This window comes from Leptonotus elevatus, chromosome 4 (assembly GCF_054856555.1).
Source record: "Leptonotus elevatus isolate MCC_2025b chromosome 4, RoL_Lele_1.0, whole genome shotgun sequence".
Taxonomy (NCBI): domain Eukaryota; kingdom Metazoa; phylum Chordata; class Actinopteri; order Syngnathiformes; family Syngnathidae; genus Leptonotus; species Leptonotus elevatus.
Window position 1 is genome coordinate 25504151 of NC_141242.1, and position 16761 is coordinate 25520911.

General features: G+C 39.3%; 1 protein-coding gene across 2 annotated transcripts in view; it reads right to left on the reverse strand.

The window, feature by feature from the left end:
* cdh13 (cadherin 13, H-cadherin (heart)) overlaps positions 1-16761 on the reverse strand; it is a 361145-nt gene that overhangs the window by 181665 nt on the left and 162719 nt on the right. Inside the window, exons 5-6 of one of the 2 annotated variants that reach the window (XM_086074543.1) lie at positions 1460-1465; positions 1190-1342 (exon numbers count right to left, since the gene is read on the reverse strand). The exons of the other annotated variant lie outside the window; for it this stretch is intronic. Of the exons in view, the coding sequence (XP_085930669.1) occupies positions 1190-1342; positions 1460-1465 (159 nt within the window). The remainder of the gene's footprint in view (positions 1-1189; positions 1343-1459; positions 1466-16761) is intronic. 2 annotated transcript variants of the gene reach the window in all.

A 16761-nucleotide genomic window follows, 5' to 3' on the forward strand; every position in this document is an offset into this window, starting at 1 on the left:
AGCGCCTCACCCATGCTTCTCTCTGAGGTGACTGCACAATCCCTCTGCGCAAGAGTACTTTTCGTCTGTCGGCGTGGTCAGTAAGAGGTGCTAGCAGACTCGATTATTGTAACGGTCTTCTGACTGGACTCTTTCAAAAGAACATCAGACAATTGCAACTCATTCAGTAGACTGCAGCTCAGATTCTGACCAAAACGAAGAGATCAGAACATATGACTCCAGTCCTTAAGGCTTTGCACAGGCTCACAGTTAGCTGTAGAATATATTTCAAAATTATATTAATGGTCTATAAATCAATAAAAGGTTTGGGTCCTGAATATATTCAAGATGTTGATTGATTACAAACCCAGCAGGGCTCTGAGATCTGCAGACTTAGGTCAACGAGTGGAACCCAGAGTTTGAAGTAAACATGGTGAAGCTACATTTTGCTGTGATGCTGTTATGTTTGATTGTTATGCTATGTTTGATTAAGGTATTTTAAACATTTCATCTTCTATTCTCTAAATGTTTTTAAAGTTTGCTGTCTAATGTTTTAACATTGTCAATGTACGTTCTTTTAGTACATTTTACAAGCTACTTTTGTTTTCTCTGATTTGCTTCTGAATGTTGTTAATTGCTTTGTTTGTTGATGCTTATAGATGTTGTCTTTCTTTTTGTAAAGAAAATGAGTTGCCTTTGCACCAAGAATGTCATAGCAGTTGAGAGAAACATGAAATTATCAGAAAGCAAGCTTGGACCGAGGAGGTGAAAAAGCGGGACTGACAGAAAACAGCTTATGGACGTAAGTTTTCCTCATTAAGTGCCATTAAGCTGTAGTGAGCAGAAAGGAATACAACATCATTCATTCATCCTTTTAATGTCCATTAAATACAATTATTGTTTATCGGTCATTCTGCATGCCAACTGTGTTGTGTTGTCATTGATTAGATTTGCTGTCTGGATGCTAACAGTCAAACGATTTTTATTTTCAAACAAAGCAAATAAATGAGGTTATTGCAGTCGTCATATTTTGCTTACTTTTGATCCTCTCTTGTAACTTACGCTCAATTTTAAATGTGGTGTTACACTACACCAAATATAGACAAGATTCGTATTCAACCTTTTCAAAAGGCGGTCCTTTTGCTTTTACTGATATATTTGCAATATTTGAGTTTTAACAGTTGCTTATGAGACGTAGATGACTACTCACCTGGTATGAATCGCTGACTTCTCGGTCCAGCGAGCGAGTGACTGACACGTCTCCTGTGTCTATGTCAATAGTAAAGAGACCTTTGGGGTCCTGGTCAGCACCAGGTCCTGTCAGTCGGAAAATATGGTCCCACGACTTCTCTGTTGAAATCACCTGCAGGCCAAAACACACACAGAAAGTCAAAGCTTTGCACATTTGTCTTTTGAGTAAAGCCATTTTCCGGATTATATTGCTGTGTCTAAAGAAATACATTTTGATAGATGTACTCACATGAGACTACAGTTTCCAACACCATCCAGCAGGCCGGTCAGAAGGAAAAAAAAAAGAGGGGGTAGAGAATGTTATGTTCACACAGCGTATCATGAGTTAGAAAAGACAGCAATCATATCATAATTGGAACCTTCCTATAGCTAACATGGTGTACCCAGGCACCCATTATCCCGCATGACCATAACGTCATCCACGTCACAACATGAGTGTTATTAATTATTAATAATAACATGTCATTGAAGGTAAATTGAGAAAAAGTGAGCAATACCCAAGTACCCAGTAACTAAAACATAGCTTTCGGTTTGAAACAGGTACAACCCCTGAAGATAATTTTTTTTTTTTTCTGGAAACATGCAGTACTTCAACTTGGTGATCATGAGTACACAGCAAATCGGGCAGTTTTATATTTCCAGTTTTCGATCAAATATTATTTTACAGCAAACATGCATTTTCTTTTTGTTCATGAGAAATTGTAAAACGCAAGAACTAAAATGAACTTTCATGAATGAAAGTCTGTACAAAATGTGTGTAAAATGGCTTGGAAGGCAGTGAGAGGCATCCTCAAATACAAGTAGTTGTACTTTATAATCTTTACCATCCATTTTCTATTGTGTTTTTTTCTTTATTAGGGTTGTGGCGGGTGAAGTGCAGCATGGTACCAAACGCCACCCGACCCTCACCATACCATGCCTGGTTGCTAGTTTACTCTACTTCTATCCATTTTTATTTTACAGTTGTTAGCTTCTTTTTATTTTATTTTACTTTCATGACAGCTAAAAACATTCAACTTATATTTAACATATTGCCTGTTGAGTTGATAAAGTTTAATGGCAGTTTGAGCCTATAATTAATTAATTCACTACATAATTTCCCATGGGAAAATTAATTAAAACAAGTCAAACAGTGTTGCTGAAATGAGTTGTGATCAGAATTTGAATTATGAATATTCCATCAGAATAACGGGGACGTCTCATTCCCATCTACTCTGTCACACAAAGCGATATATTCTTGTGAGGGAATGAATATTGAACGCCAGTAGCCACCAATGAACACAAACAAACATCCTTATTATTAACATGAGTGTGGTCCGCACCTGACAACTAAAGAATTCAGGGTACAAAGGCAGCAAATAAAAAGAAGAATTCGCAAATGGCTCAGCAGCACACCTGCAGCGAGGCACCACCACCAAAATAGCACATGCAGGTGTTAAATGAGATGTGAGCGTATTACAGTGCTAAGACATGACGACGTCAGCTGAAGCCGAAATGAAGTGACAAGAGGAAGTTGAGCATCATTACCAGATGCTTGGTGGGAGATGGCACTAACAGTACAAATAGTACATGTCTACACAATGACTGACGCAGATGGTGGCAAATAAACATGCATCCAGTGGCTTTGTCTGTGCTGAATATTTCTCCCACTGTGAGTAGGGCGGGACCACCGCCACCATGCACCGTGTCTATCAGCGCCAATTAATTGCTAAGCAGACATGAAAGGCAATGGGTGTGTGATACTACAAGTACATGAAAATGACAGGAAGTGAGTTGCTGCTTTTCAAAAATACTGAGAATGAGCACTTTGTATACTTGTAACCTTCTTATTGCTTTCACCCACTGAGATACTGAAATGCATAAGATGTGAGTGAGAGGAAAAAAATACATCAAACAGTTAACCAAGATAGATAATACCATGTAAAAGTCAACATTTGATTTGTAGTGTTATTTCAGTCAGATTTTTTTAATTTTAATTTTAATACATTACACAACCACAGGAAGTATATGTAGAGCATTAATCACACAATTATATATATATATATATATATTGTTACAGTGAATGCAAAACTGTGTGCACAAAACTGTATGTATGTATGCACATTGTTTGCTCCAAAATACTTTTGAAGTCACAGATATTGCATTTTAGTGCCGAGATCAGTGTTTCCCAGCCATTACTGAGCCAGGGCACATATTTCACATAGGAAAAAAGCTCACAGCACACCACTTAGCAAAACAATTCCCCAAAAGTGTATATACAGGTTAATTATGTACCCTCCGTCATCTAGTGGAAGAACATTTGATTGTTCTGCCTTTTAATATACATGGTTGGCATAGATAAATGAGCCCCCAAAAAAATGTTCATAGAAAATATGCAATTGACAGTGGATAATTTCCTGCAGCAGACCTGTGATACCTCACGGCACACTAATGTGCTACGACAAACTGGTTGAGAATCATGGGATTGATAAATTAAATAATAAAATATAACATTAAAGTCTTGAAAATATCTGGGACATGATAATTTGGCTACGTTCACACTGCAGGCACCGGATTTTTTTTTGCTAAAATGCGACCTGTATCTGACTTTTTTATGTCAGTCTGAATGGCTCAGTTCAGATTTTTTCATATCCGACCTGGGTCACTTTCATATGTGGTCCTAGATCAGATATGTATCAGTATTTTTGCAATGCGACGCAGTCTGAATGGCCAGGTCGCATATATCTGACCTCTACGTCATCAAAAGTCCAATATGCGCTCAGCGCGAACGGGGGCATTACTCGGGAGACGTACGTGAATCGGCAAAGTTGTTTCGAGTAACAGTTGTGACTTTATATTTAACTTTAATCCCACTTGAAACGTGAAGCATACAGTTGACATTTGTGGTGATATTAGTAATTTAGCAACGCAGACGGCTCATTTATTATGCGCGGCAATGACGTCACGTCATCGTTAGGAGATGTTGTAGCGAGCAGTGACAGGAGTCAGAGGCTGAGTGTTAAACAACGGAGCCAAGTGCTGGTGCTTTATTAACATCAGCTTTCCTTGTCCTCAACTCTTCACTTTTAATAAGCGGGAGGGAAGTGAGCAGGCAATTCAACTCCTGTTCAGTGCATCAAACAAATCATTCCCACCCGGAAACTCCCCATCGTCGACAATGTTCAGTGGGTGTACAACCCACTGCAAGGTCTCCGTAACGCTGGACTATACATATTTACTTCGCAAACACAACATTGGGAGTAAGGTTGTATGTGCGGGTCACTTTGTGGACACATTATGTTCACACAGCAGACAGACAGAGGTCGCATTTAATATGTATTGTGAACGCTTACTCCAAAAAATAGGATTTCACCCAAAAATTTTAATTGAGCATTAAGACCTGCAGTGTGAACGTAGCTTAATGACAAGAGGGGCTTGGTTTGATGGAGGACCCAGTCGCAGGAAAGCAGGGCAAGGAGGCGAAGGTGAAGTGCAAAAAGGGATTCTGTCATGACGGGTGCGGTTTGGTGGAGGACCCAAATGTAGGGAGGAAAAATAGCCAGGCAAGGATGTAGTTGATGAAGCAAAAAAGGGATTTTAATTTCTATAAAACAAAAGCGAGCTTCCAAATTACCAGGTAAACCAAAACATGGGGAAAACAACAAGGCAAAAACGGGCAGCAAAAGACAATGAACCGACACAGACAGAGGGGAGACACTAACGACACAACAAGACACACCTGGGGCAAGACACAAATGGCTGAGGGCACTGATTGGTTCACACGAGGAAGGGCAGGATGACACTTAAACAAGACCAAGGGAGACACACAAGGAAAACAGAACCGAAACATGACACTTAATATCTTTTAGCTATCGCCCTCTTCACTTTTTTTATAATTACTTTCCTAAATAAAATATCATGTAATATAAGTCTTATAGTATATGATGCACCTTGCCTAAAATGTTTCATATTTCATACCCATATTGAATTTGTTATGATTCATAGACTTTCTGCATCACCTAATGCATTCTGTGAATTATTTTACACACACATTCCCAGAAGATGTCGTTCTCCTTGTTGCTCTCTCTGATTCCTATAGTTCAAGATGGACGGATTTTGAAGGATATTATTAGTCCATTAATGTTGTTATCATTATCCACTGTAAGTGAACGAGCTCAGCTCCTGTTTCATCGTGTGAATTTATGCATAGACCTGCAACACCATCTTCATGTAAAAAAGCAGCAGCTTAACTGACAAGCTCGTTAGTAGTAGCATGGCACTTTCTGCTTTTAGGCAGGCTAACTAATTGTTACTATCAGCAATGATGAAGACTTAACTTATTGAGAATCTTCCTTTTTGCCATCCTACATGTTCTTTTTTCTGTCTTTCCTGCTGTAGACAAGTATTTGTCTTGGATGCTGAAGCATAGGGCCCTATTTTTGTTCTCGGCGCAAGTGTAGTGCAAAGTGCAGTCCATCTGAGTGGGTGACTGGGTGAGGTTCTCTTTTGGTATTTTTGTAGACGAGTGCAGCGAGAAAGGGGTGTTTGCGACATTGTACGCTGTTATGGGATGGAATATCGCCGAGACCCAATCAATCACAGCGGCCTCCCTCATTTGCATTGAAATCAGGGCAGTCTGGAGCACACGCCGTGTTTGAAATCGGGGATGCAAATTGCCTCGCTGGGCTCGGAGAGGTGGGATAAGCTTGCACATTTATACAGACAAACTGCTAGATCGCCCTTGCATGATGTAGACGGCTGCACATGTGACGTAAGCAATAGACTGCGTGCACGCCCCGATTGAAGGGGAACAGCCTGAATAAGGACACACCCCAAGTACCATCCTGAAGAAAAGGGGATCATATTTAAGTGAATAATGATAAGTCATTTACGAGCCACTTTATATTCAAATTTGTTGTACTTTTATCAAAAATAAATATTAAAAATAAATACATGAAAACATTTTTTTTTAAATGCAAGTAAATTGTTTAGGACCATTTTAGGGAGGCTTCAGCCACTGGTTTATGGGATGGCAATTGTATTCTTTGTTCAGCACGTAGTACTTATTGTTCAGAAAGAAGGAAGAATGTGTGTGCTCAGTTATGTGTCCTTTCCATTCCAAGCTAATGAGGGACACAATGCAAGTTGGAACGGCCTGGCAAGGGCATCAACAAAACAGTGTTGTGAATGAGTCACTAATTAGGAATCAGCTGTGCTTTTTCCCCTATCACAATAAGCCTGAAGAACTACAATCAAGAGGGACTGTGCTGAAAAACCAACAAGATTGCATGGCAATAGCTCAGCAAAATGTCCCTGCCACAGGTTTCGTTGTGTACAATAAATTCTTGCCTACAAAACCATCTTAAGGGCTTACTATGAAAACAGAACCTTTTGACCTTTTGTCTGAAAAAGTTATATGATAACCTCGAACAGGGGAAGCCCTCGATGTGCTTTTTATTCCCCTCCTGCCACGTGTCAAGGTTCCAAATACAAAACAATAAGCAGTGACAGTGAATTTAGGTCTCATCATTTTTGTGGTAAAACTGAAGATAATCTTATGACGTTGACCTTCAAAGCACTTTAGGATGCCATGTTGATGCCTCCCTTATTAAACTTGGTATAAAAATGTTAAGGTTGCACTGCCACTAAATAAAAATAAATACATTCCTATAGCCTATCTGTGACGTTCACACAGAATCAACTAAGCCAGCTACTGTGACTGTACTAAAATGTGAACTACTTTAACATCAGAAATGGGTTATTTAGAAGCTCAATAAACAAAATCCAGAAACTTTATGTAATCAAGTGGTGCAGATATCCATGCAAAAATAAGGCACACGCCATCTAAAGGTGAAAATGTAAAATAAATGAATAAATACAATTCTTGTGCAGTTGAATGCAATAGTAGCTACGAGCTAAGTGTTATCAAAGACAGTCAAATCACATACATGCATAGTACAAATTATAATGATGACAAATATAAAAAAAATTGTCCAACTCCTTTCAATTTACAAAATGTAAATGTAAATCAGATAGCAAGGCCAAAATCTTCAAAACTGAACATGCAATGAACAAAGCATACAACAATTAACCAATAACAGCAGTACTCAATAAAAGAAGAAATGAAAAAGAAGCAGCTTTATCAAATCAAAAATATTGAGAAAAAAAACATTCATATCCCATCCTGAGTATCTCCACAAAATTGATGACTCACAGTCCACCACTCCAATGAGCCTCTCATGGTTCAGATATCTTACTATCACAGCACACTGGTCTGTGGAGGTCATATCTTGTGCGGTGTCAATCTGCACAGAAAACATACCTGCCTCCCTTACTTCATTAGAAATCGATTATTTTATTAATCTGCTGATTACGTCAATGACTTTGTTGACATATGTCTTGGAGAACAACGTAACAAGTGATCCTCTGCCTTTAGACCCGGCCTCATGTTGGCTTTTGCTTTTCTGTATGCATTCATTAACATGCTCTTTGAGAGTCACATCAAATTTGGCTTCTTGGCTTAGAGCTGTCACAATGCTGGACTCTGCCTGTCTCTGGTGACACTACTGTTAGATCCGGATGACCAAAAACATTGTAGGCCTAATCAATAACATTAAAAAGGAACATAGATGTCTAATTCATCAGGCCACCAAAACTACTGCAATAGTGAATACGCTCCTAATTCCGGTTTTATTGTACTTGGAACATAAACATAAAATGATTGTGTAACAGTTAATTCTACGCATAATACAGAACAATTGCCGACCCAGTACAATAGCCCAACACAATCTGTACAAGTCTGCTTACTAGTGGCTCCTGCTTCATTCGGTTCCTTCTCCTTCACCTCCTCCTTCAATGAGGCCACCACCCCCCCCTCCTCCTTCTCCTCCAAGAACGGCACCACCTCCTCACCACTATGACTGGAGTCACCAAGTCCTTCAATACTTCCTCTACTAGTGGCCTTAACAGCTGATGTTTTTGCTAAGAATGATAAATGTTTATCCCCCCCCACACACACACACATGTGCTTGTCGACGTGCTGCTGGAACATGCCTCAGCATCTTTGGGCCCCCTTTCTCCACTAAAAAGCTCCGTAATTTTTGCACATTTGGTTGCACTTTCATGAAGCATATTTATTTCTTCCGGCACCACCCATTTCCTTCTCACCTGTCATCTTTCTTTTCGAAAATTTTCCCTCTTTTCTCCCTCGCTATAACTTGCTAGAAGCAAGCTCCTATAACTTGGGGGGGTGTGGGGGGGGGGGGGGGATCCTGGTGCGGCCCGGGCGCTCCTGATGCGCTTGTGCGCTAGTGGTTGTAGTTAATTGGCTGCTGCAGCGCTGCTTATCATTGGTCACAAAGCGACAATCTGACAAAGCCTCAACGGTCAGTTGGTTACGCATTGCTCTGAGTTTGTGTTTGAAGCTGACTTGGGCGAGTCACTCTGCCAGGCGCCAGACGTGTGTGTGCTCCTCAAGTGGCGGCTGGTGAGCGCGGCTGCGGGGCCGTTGGGGGCTTGTTGCGGCTTTCTTGACAGCGTCTCGACTAGTCAGCCTGTATTTATAAAGTAGTGAACTGGCTGTACATATATTTCCTTAAAAGATTCATATGTGTATTGTAAAACACGAGGGGCGCGAAAAAAAATTAATAATATTTTATATATATATATATATATATATATATATATATATATATATATATATAATTTTACTTAAACATTAATAAGCGTGGTGAACTATGTAATAGAAATGTGCATTTGATGGACACTTGGGTGGCCAAAAGAAACATGTTTACACACCAACCAATAACATTTTATGAAGAGAAATGGACAGGAATATGGATAACCACATAATTCACATAAAAAGGAGGATGGGGGAATAATATAATGTGGATTTGTGAGTTGTCACATTTGATAGAGCCGATATAAAAGTTAGCCTTATTGCTTGCTACCATGGAGAATGGTAATGGCACTATGCATTGGCTTGCTAATGGAAGACGGTAGGAAACCAGAGGTCTAAATTAGGTCAGCGTCTATTCTCACCTGACAAATCTGCTTTTTATTGCTTTGAATGCTTTTAAGCTCCTCTCATCATATTGCATAGCACCACCTGCTCCATTTGTCTTATGGTCCAGACACGATATAGAATTTGCATCTGCCACCCCCAAAAAAAAGCCCAAAAACAAAACATGACTAATAGTCTTTAAAAAACAAAACAAAAAACTAATAAGTGGAAGGGTGTGTGTGTGTGTGTGTGTGTGTGTGTGTGTGTGTGTGTGTGTGTGGGGGTGTGTGTGTGTGTGTGTGTGTGTGTTTGGGAGACAATCAAGCATTTTTTTTTTAAATAAATAATAAAGCCAGAGGCTGCTTGCATTTAATGCTGTAATATTACCCAACACATTGTGCCGGCTCTGTGTTCTGAAGATACAGCCTGTGCACTGCTCAGTGGCAGTTTTGTTGAGAGCACAAACAAAACAAAAAGCGCAAAATAAAAGTAAGCATGTAGGAGCTTGAAGACAGCCATGGGACAGACGATACAGAGAAAGGAGACAGGCTGAGTTCATAACCAAACCAGCATACAAAAAGTACTGAAACAATGCACAGAGGACATATTTTATTTTGTGTTAGATATCATTTGGCACCCCAAGCAAAATACTGTACATTATTACCGGTATCTTTTCATGGGGGTGTCACATTGAAACAGAGAAGTTGATTTGTGAGTTGAAACCTGAGGTTGACATTGCATGTTGGTATTTCATAATGGATGTTTGATTTTGATTTGCATTGCGTAAGTGGACGTGTGTTTATCCAAGGAAAACTGAGGCTATTACTCCTAACTAATATAACATTAACTGAAAGAAACTAGAAAATGAAGTACAAACCAATATTTTTGGGGTGTGTGGGAAGTTTGACATGTGGATTGTGAACCCCATTTACCCTCCCTAACTACCCCAAACCTATCCACTGTTCCAGTGTGCAAGCTGCACATACTGGTACATTATTTTAAGTATAATATTGAAGTGTACAGTATATGATAATGAAATATGTTGGAGCCCTGCAAATTCACAGGATTCGCAAATGTGCCTGTTGACAGCTTTTTGGTGGGGAATTTATCATCGGTTATTCGCGGAAAAAATTACATATCTGCATTTGGCTGTAATCTGGAAAAATGAAGTCACCAAATACATTTTTGGAAAATGTTCATAGTAAAATATTGTCAACACTACTACGGTATGAATGTACTTTGGGAGAACAGTTCTGAGGTTATAGAGGTGAAAATCTCCCACTGCACAAAAACTGTGTCTGGGTGAGCAGTAGGGTTATAATAGTTCTGTATTTTTCATTATAGTTCGTCTTTAATTAATTTTTTAGGTTTGTTTTGAAACTCACTTAGATTGAAATAGTTTTTAGAGCATTTTATATGTGTTCCTTTTTAGTGTCATTTTAGTATTATTTGTATACTTTTATTTTTATTTTTTATATATACCAGGGCTTCCACCCAAAACGTACTAAGACTTTGTTTATTTGATTTGTTTATTTGCTATATATTTGCTGTATATGTATTCTTTGTAAGTAATGTCACTCTTTGTCGCCGGAAGTTATCATCACACGAATCATCAAGTTTTTACCACAACAACATAACTCATACACGACTGCTGTATCTCTTCAAATAACCAAGTTGAATTCACTACGTATGCGCCCACCGCTCCAGTTTACTCACTGACTTACATATCGTCGCTGCTATGTGAAAAACACTTATGTCCTTTTTTTATTTATTCTTATTTTTTAATGTTTTTGGGATGAAAATGAAAGCAGACATCCCAAAAACTTAACGTAAAAAAATGGGGGGGAAATTAACATAAGTGTTTTTCACTTAGCAGCGACGAGTATGATGTATTCAATATGTTTACTATTCTTCCACACATATGTCCCGTTTTATGACATCACATCCTCTATTCGCTGATTACATATTTTCACTGTGTGTTTGGTAAGATTTCCCCCGCCTCAGAAATGCGCTTGATGCCGACATTGGCCAGACTCATCCACTGGTTACAGCCATGAGTCTGGTTTCCAGGCTAGGGATGGACAACCTAAATGATGGAAGGGGGGCACAATTTTTCCTCAGTACTACTGGTGACTACATAGGATCACATTCTTTTTAAACAGATGTTTGACAAACCTGTTGCCTGTTTGCTTTTTCTGCCTGCCACTATACAGTGTTGACATATTTGGGAAGAGCTATATGTATGATGACTGAAATGTATTTAAAAAAAGTACACATTCAACAAAATTAAAAATAATTATGTTGTGAACATAATTCCTGTGATCATTCATTCCCTTTTAACCTAACTGCAGACTAGCTAGGCAGAACAAATTTCCTAAAAGATTAAATACAACCAGGTAAAAGAGGATAATGGTATCTCATTTTAGATACCAAAAAGATGTACTGTAATTATTTTTGCTCTAACATCATCACTATATCAGTGCTATGGGGTAGGTGCCACGGACTTCCGGCTTCCGGGTTTCACACATCAGTGTCCTTTCCGGCCACTGATGGCCGCGTTCCAACACTCGCACCCCTACCCCTGTTCCCCCCAACCGCGCGCTCCCGCCCCAAAGCGTCTCAACTCTCTGAAATGCTTCGGACAACTGAGACAGACACACTACCCGTCGACGGGAATGCGCAACTGACCCGAGGGGCACAAAGGCGGAAGCGCAGGAACTGGAACGTGGCCCACACGTCGCATACAGGAAACGGAAGCAAAGCTGATGTGTGAAAACCAGGAAGTCGGAAGTCCCACCTCCTCCGTGGCATATACCCCATTGTTTATCACAATAGTTTCTGCGAAAACATATATGTGGTCCGGAAAGACATTGTTATCGTGACAGACCTAAACCAAAACATTTCATAGTAATAGTGACCAGAGTTAGTGCCATGCTCCAACAAGGAATTGGTGTATTTTACTAAACTTACCATTTGCCGTTTTTTTATGAATTCATAATGTAAAAAAGTCATAGATTAACACAGCTGTTGAAATAATGACATATGTTTTATGTTTATTATGATCCTTTTTGATAACTGATTTTGACAATTATTTGTCTTGTGGGAGGGCTATTGTTTATATAAGCACAGCGAGGAGTTCAGAATAGTCTACATGGGCAACATGTGCCCTATAGTCTGAGGCATTGTATAACTAGTAAAGACATTAGTCATTAAAGTCATTATAAATTTTGTGATGAAAACAGTTTCACTCTGGAAGTAATTACTGCATATTCTCAATATGTAATATAGGGGGGGGAAATCAGTGGTTGACCTGCATGTGGTGAGTGAATTTGTTCAACATGAATCCACCAGTGAAAATGGGCTGAAGGGGACAATGGCACCATGCTGCCTACCCACTCATGAGCAATAATGATTTGGGACAAACCTTAGTTGACAGATATTAAAGGGCATTTCATAGCTCGATGAAGCTTTTGTTGGTGGCTCCGAAGAGGGCAGGGAAGAGACCTCGCTATCAAAACAATTCTGAAAGCAGCAGGAGGTGTGACACCAACAATACGCTTTCAACCCTTCTCCTGAGATCTGCTGTCAAAACAGAATCCTGTGGCCTCTTAGCGCTCCCAGTTGCGCGTACACGTACACACACACGCACACGCACACACACACGCCCAATGACAGTTGGCCATATCTCCTGCTCTTTACTGCAATCTTAAGGCAAGATGGAGAAAGCATGAACAATGAATCGCTGCCTTGTAGATGTGAAAGGAGGCATAAGAAGACGGAGGCTATTGGTGTGGGAAATAATTTTCAGCATGTCACAGATATACAACTTCCATCCAGTCAAGGTCTTGTATGTAAGAATAGGGGATACATTGAAAGGATGGAAGGAAGAGAAATGGGAGTGAGAGCGTTAAGGGGGATCTGGGCCACTCACATGATTATCTCCAGGCTAAATCATTTGCTGGAACTTAAATAGACATATGGTAAAGGACAGACCAAACTTAACTGTAGACTGTCATTCTTCTTTTGCACAACCTCTAGTAAATTACTAAGTCTATAAAAGTTGCCACTTCTTCAGCAGGTTTCAACTAGTTAACTCTGTGCTTCTCAGATGGGGAGTTTATATCCAAACAGGCACTACAGTAATCTGAGTGCAAGGCCCTGTGCTACTGCTCTCTCCGGAGTATTATTATCATAAATATAGCTGAGTATGTGATAGCTTTCATATTAGTCACTGAGAGCACTGGGAGATTTCTCTGTGTCCTATCTTATCTGAAACAAACAAGCTTCAGACAATAATACATTATATATTTTATCATCAGCATACACAAATGAAAAGTCTGCTCAGGGTCTAAAATGTTAAATGAATGTTTTGCTTTCCACCCTCTGTAAGGAAATTAATCCATTTGTTTTTTTGAAGACCTTTATAGATAATATACTGACAGACAATGTGTGACTAACGCTTTGTAATATTACTAATTATATCTCTCCAATTGTGAGAGTGACAAGGGCTATGTTATCCACTTATGGGGTGAAAAAGGCGTCGACCCCTCTAACTTTAACAACTATCTTCAATCCACCCTTCCTTTCTAAAGTTCTAAAAAAAACAGTTGCTGCTCAACTCCATTCCCACAATCACTTGCATGACCAGATCCAGCCCAGTTCCTGCCCACTCCATAGCACTGAAACAGCACTCATCATCACTAATGACCTCCTCATGACAGCTGAGTCTGGTCCTTGCACCATGGTCATTCTCCTTGACCTGAGTGCAGCCTTTGATACCGTCTGTCACACCATCCTTCTCAACAGATTCTCTGCCATTGGCTTCACCCACACTCCCGTGAACTGGTTCTCATCATACGTCTCCGGCCGCACTCTGTTCCTCCAACTCAAGTCCTTAAAATCCAGCCCATCTTGTCACTTCTCAGAACAGGACTAACTTCTTGAAGCATAGCTAATTACCATGGTTGTGGGGGAACTAAGTCCAGAAAGTAAATATCGTGCCACATATTGGCTTTAGCTAATCTCGCGAGCAAGCTGATTTTTTGTAGTATTTGCAATGTTATTTTAGTTAACAAAAAAACAAAAACTAAAATCCGATAAACAATTTTTTTAATGAAATAAAATAAAAACGAAAATGCTTTTTGAAAGGCGAAAGCATTAAGTCATTAATTACCAAAGATTAAAACGAAGGACATTTTCGCTATAATTATAGTTAGTTTTAGTTAGCGTGAGCCTTTGGGTATGATTTTAAATGTGATTTTTAAGTAGATTTATTTTGATTTCATAAATAATAAGGACGTTTGAAAGTGTGTCACGCAGAAGTGACGTCATCTTGCAGCAGCCAATAGAAAAGCACCTTCAGATGACGTCGCTCCTAGGCGACAATTTTTCATGCTTGATTTCTGGCTCCAATAGCTCAGCTTGCCTGCTTTTTCCATTAAACTCAGCCGAAATGCAACATTAGGTAAGAAATGCGTTACTTTTCTAATTTTACCATGGTGTTTTTTTAAATATTGCCACATATACACTTTTTTTTTTAAACTAAAACTAATACTGAAACTAACTAAAAGTAAGATAACACTAAGCATATTTGAAATAACTAAAACAAATAAAAACTAATAGAACCACCCTGAAAAATAATTATAAGTAATTAAATAAAAATAAAAAAACTCAAAACAAAATCAAAACTAACTGAATGGAAATTTCCAAAACTCTAATAACCCGGGTTGTTCACAAATACTACGGGAATACATTTTGTACGTTCCCGCTGATACGTTCACAACCAACCTTTTTTTAAATCAGGCGTTGTTTAGGGCAGGGCGGTACATGCAGCTGTAACGAAACCAAGAACTGCCGGCACCAGGGGAAACTAACAAACCTAACATGGGAGGACGCTGCAAAAATTCTGTTCTTGCAGAATTACTCACCGTTTCTTTGTTGAATGTTGAACAGCGAGACGCTTTGTGCATTTTTATCTGGTAAAGATGTTCATGTTTTTTTATTCTTAAAACAAGACCGAAGACGACATTTCCATCCGCTGCCGTGATTGATTGGTCAAAACAAACGTGAACAAGATGCCGCATCGTCCAATCAGCTCAAAGTATTGTACAGAATTTCCCGCGTTTCTCGAGCAATCACCGTAGAGCAGTCCCAGATTGATAATGTGAAGAACTCCCTTGAGTAAATCACAATTATCAATCTGTCTATTGCCAGGTTAGGCTTTAGCCACAAGTGCTTCAACTCAACTGGCAGCTAAACAAGCTTGTCTCCACCTGTTTAAGCACCTGTGGCTAAAGCCAATCTGTTTCAGCTTTTTACTAGGGATGAGCGAGTACGGCACTATCTGTATCAACACATATTTACAGAGCAGTCTAAAAATTTATATTCACTGTTTTCAATAGTAAAGAAACTATTTACAGAACTTTTTTTTAAAATATAAACTCAGGAAAATACTGCTGAAAACACATGCAGTAGGAAATAATGAACTAAGTGCATGAACAAGCGTTGGCGGGGCAGTTGGATGTTTTTTTTCTTTCTTTCGCAAAACAGATTTGTTTGTTTTTTATTGACAGAGATTGACGCAACACGATGCTCTGCCTTGTAAAGAGCATAGCCTATGTACACAATGTTCCAAAACAAGTTCACCACATAACTTTGACAAACATACAAAAACCTAAATATGAAAGAGATGAAGAAAATTTAAGGAGAATCCAACAAAAAACAAGCCAAGGCAAGAGAGGCCGGCTTTCCTTCAGCACGGATATCAAGGAATTCTATCCGTGTTATATTTGCATCTGAAAAAAAAAATCAATTATCTGTACTGGAGACTCGTGTTGTATGAATATGCAGCTCACTCCTACTTTTTACTTTCTGGAACTGGATTCCCAACTTTCTAAACAAATTCATGCATACTGTACATAATGTTTTTTTGTCTCATCTGCAGGTCTGTTGTTTAATGTAAGCTAATAATTTGCAGTCAATATTGTGATGGTTGGTGAGACTGGGTCAAACTGGCAGTACAACATTTCTTATGTAACATAATATTGCTTCATACGGTCTCGTTTTTATGTGATATTGACATATTTTCAACAAACCTGTTAGTATTGGGCTCTACGACGCCATTGCAATGATTTTTTAGAGTAGTGTTGTAGATGTAGATCAATATAAGCCGTCTGCCCCACATTCCCACTATATCATCTACCCCCACCACCATCAACAACAATTTACATGAATTTCACATTCATTTCCATTGGTATGCAGATGACCCCAGTTCCAACTCATGTACCACCCACCTCCCTTATGATTACATCTCCGAAATCAAAACCTGGTTCACCTAAAACTTTGTGAAAGTAAACAGTAACACTGAGGTTTTCCTCATCTCCACTCTTTCCCTCACCATCAACAACTCCTCTTCAACCCTATCTCCCGCGTGGCTCCCAATCAGTCATTTCTCTCGCTAATCTCTTGATTTTGCAGTGAAGTAAACAAATTACAATGTGTGTATTTGATACAGTATCTGGCAACCCTGGCCTGCTTGCACGGTTAGCAGC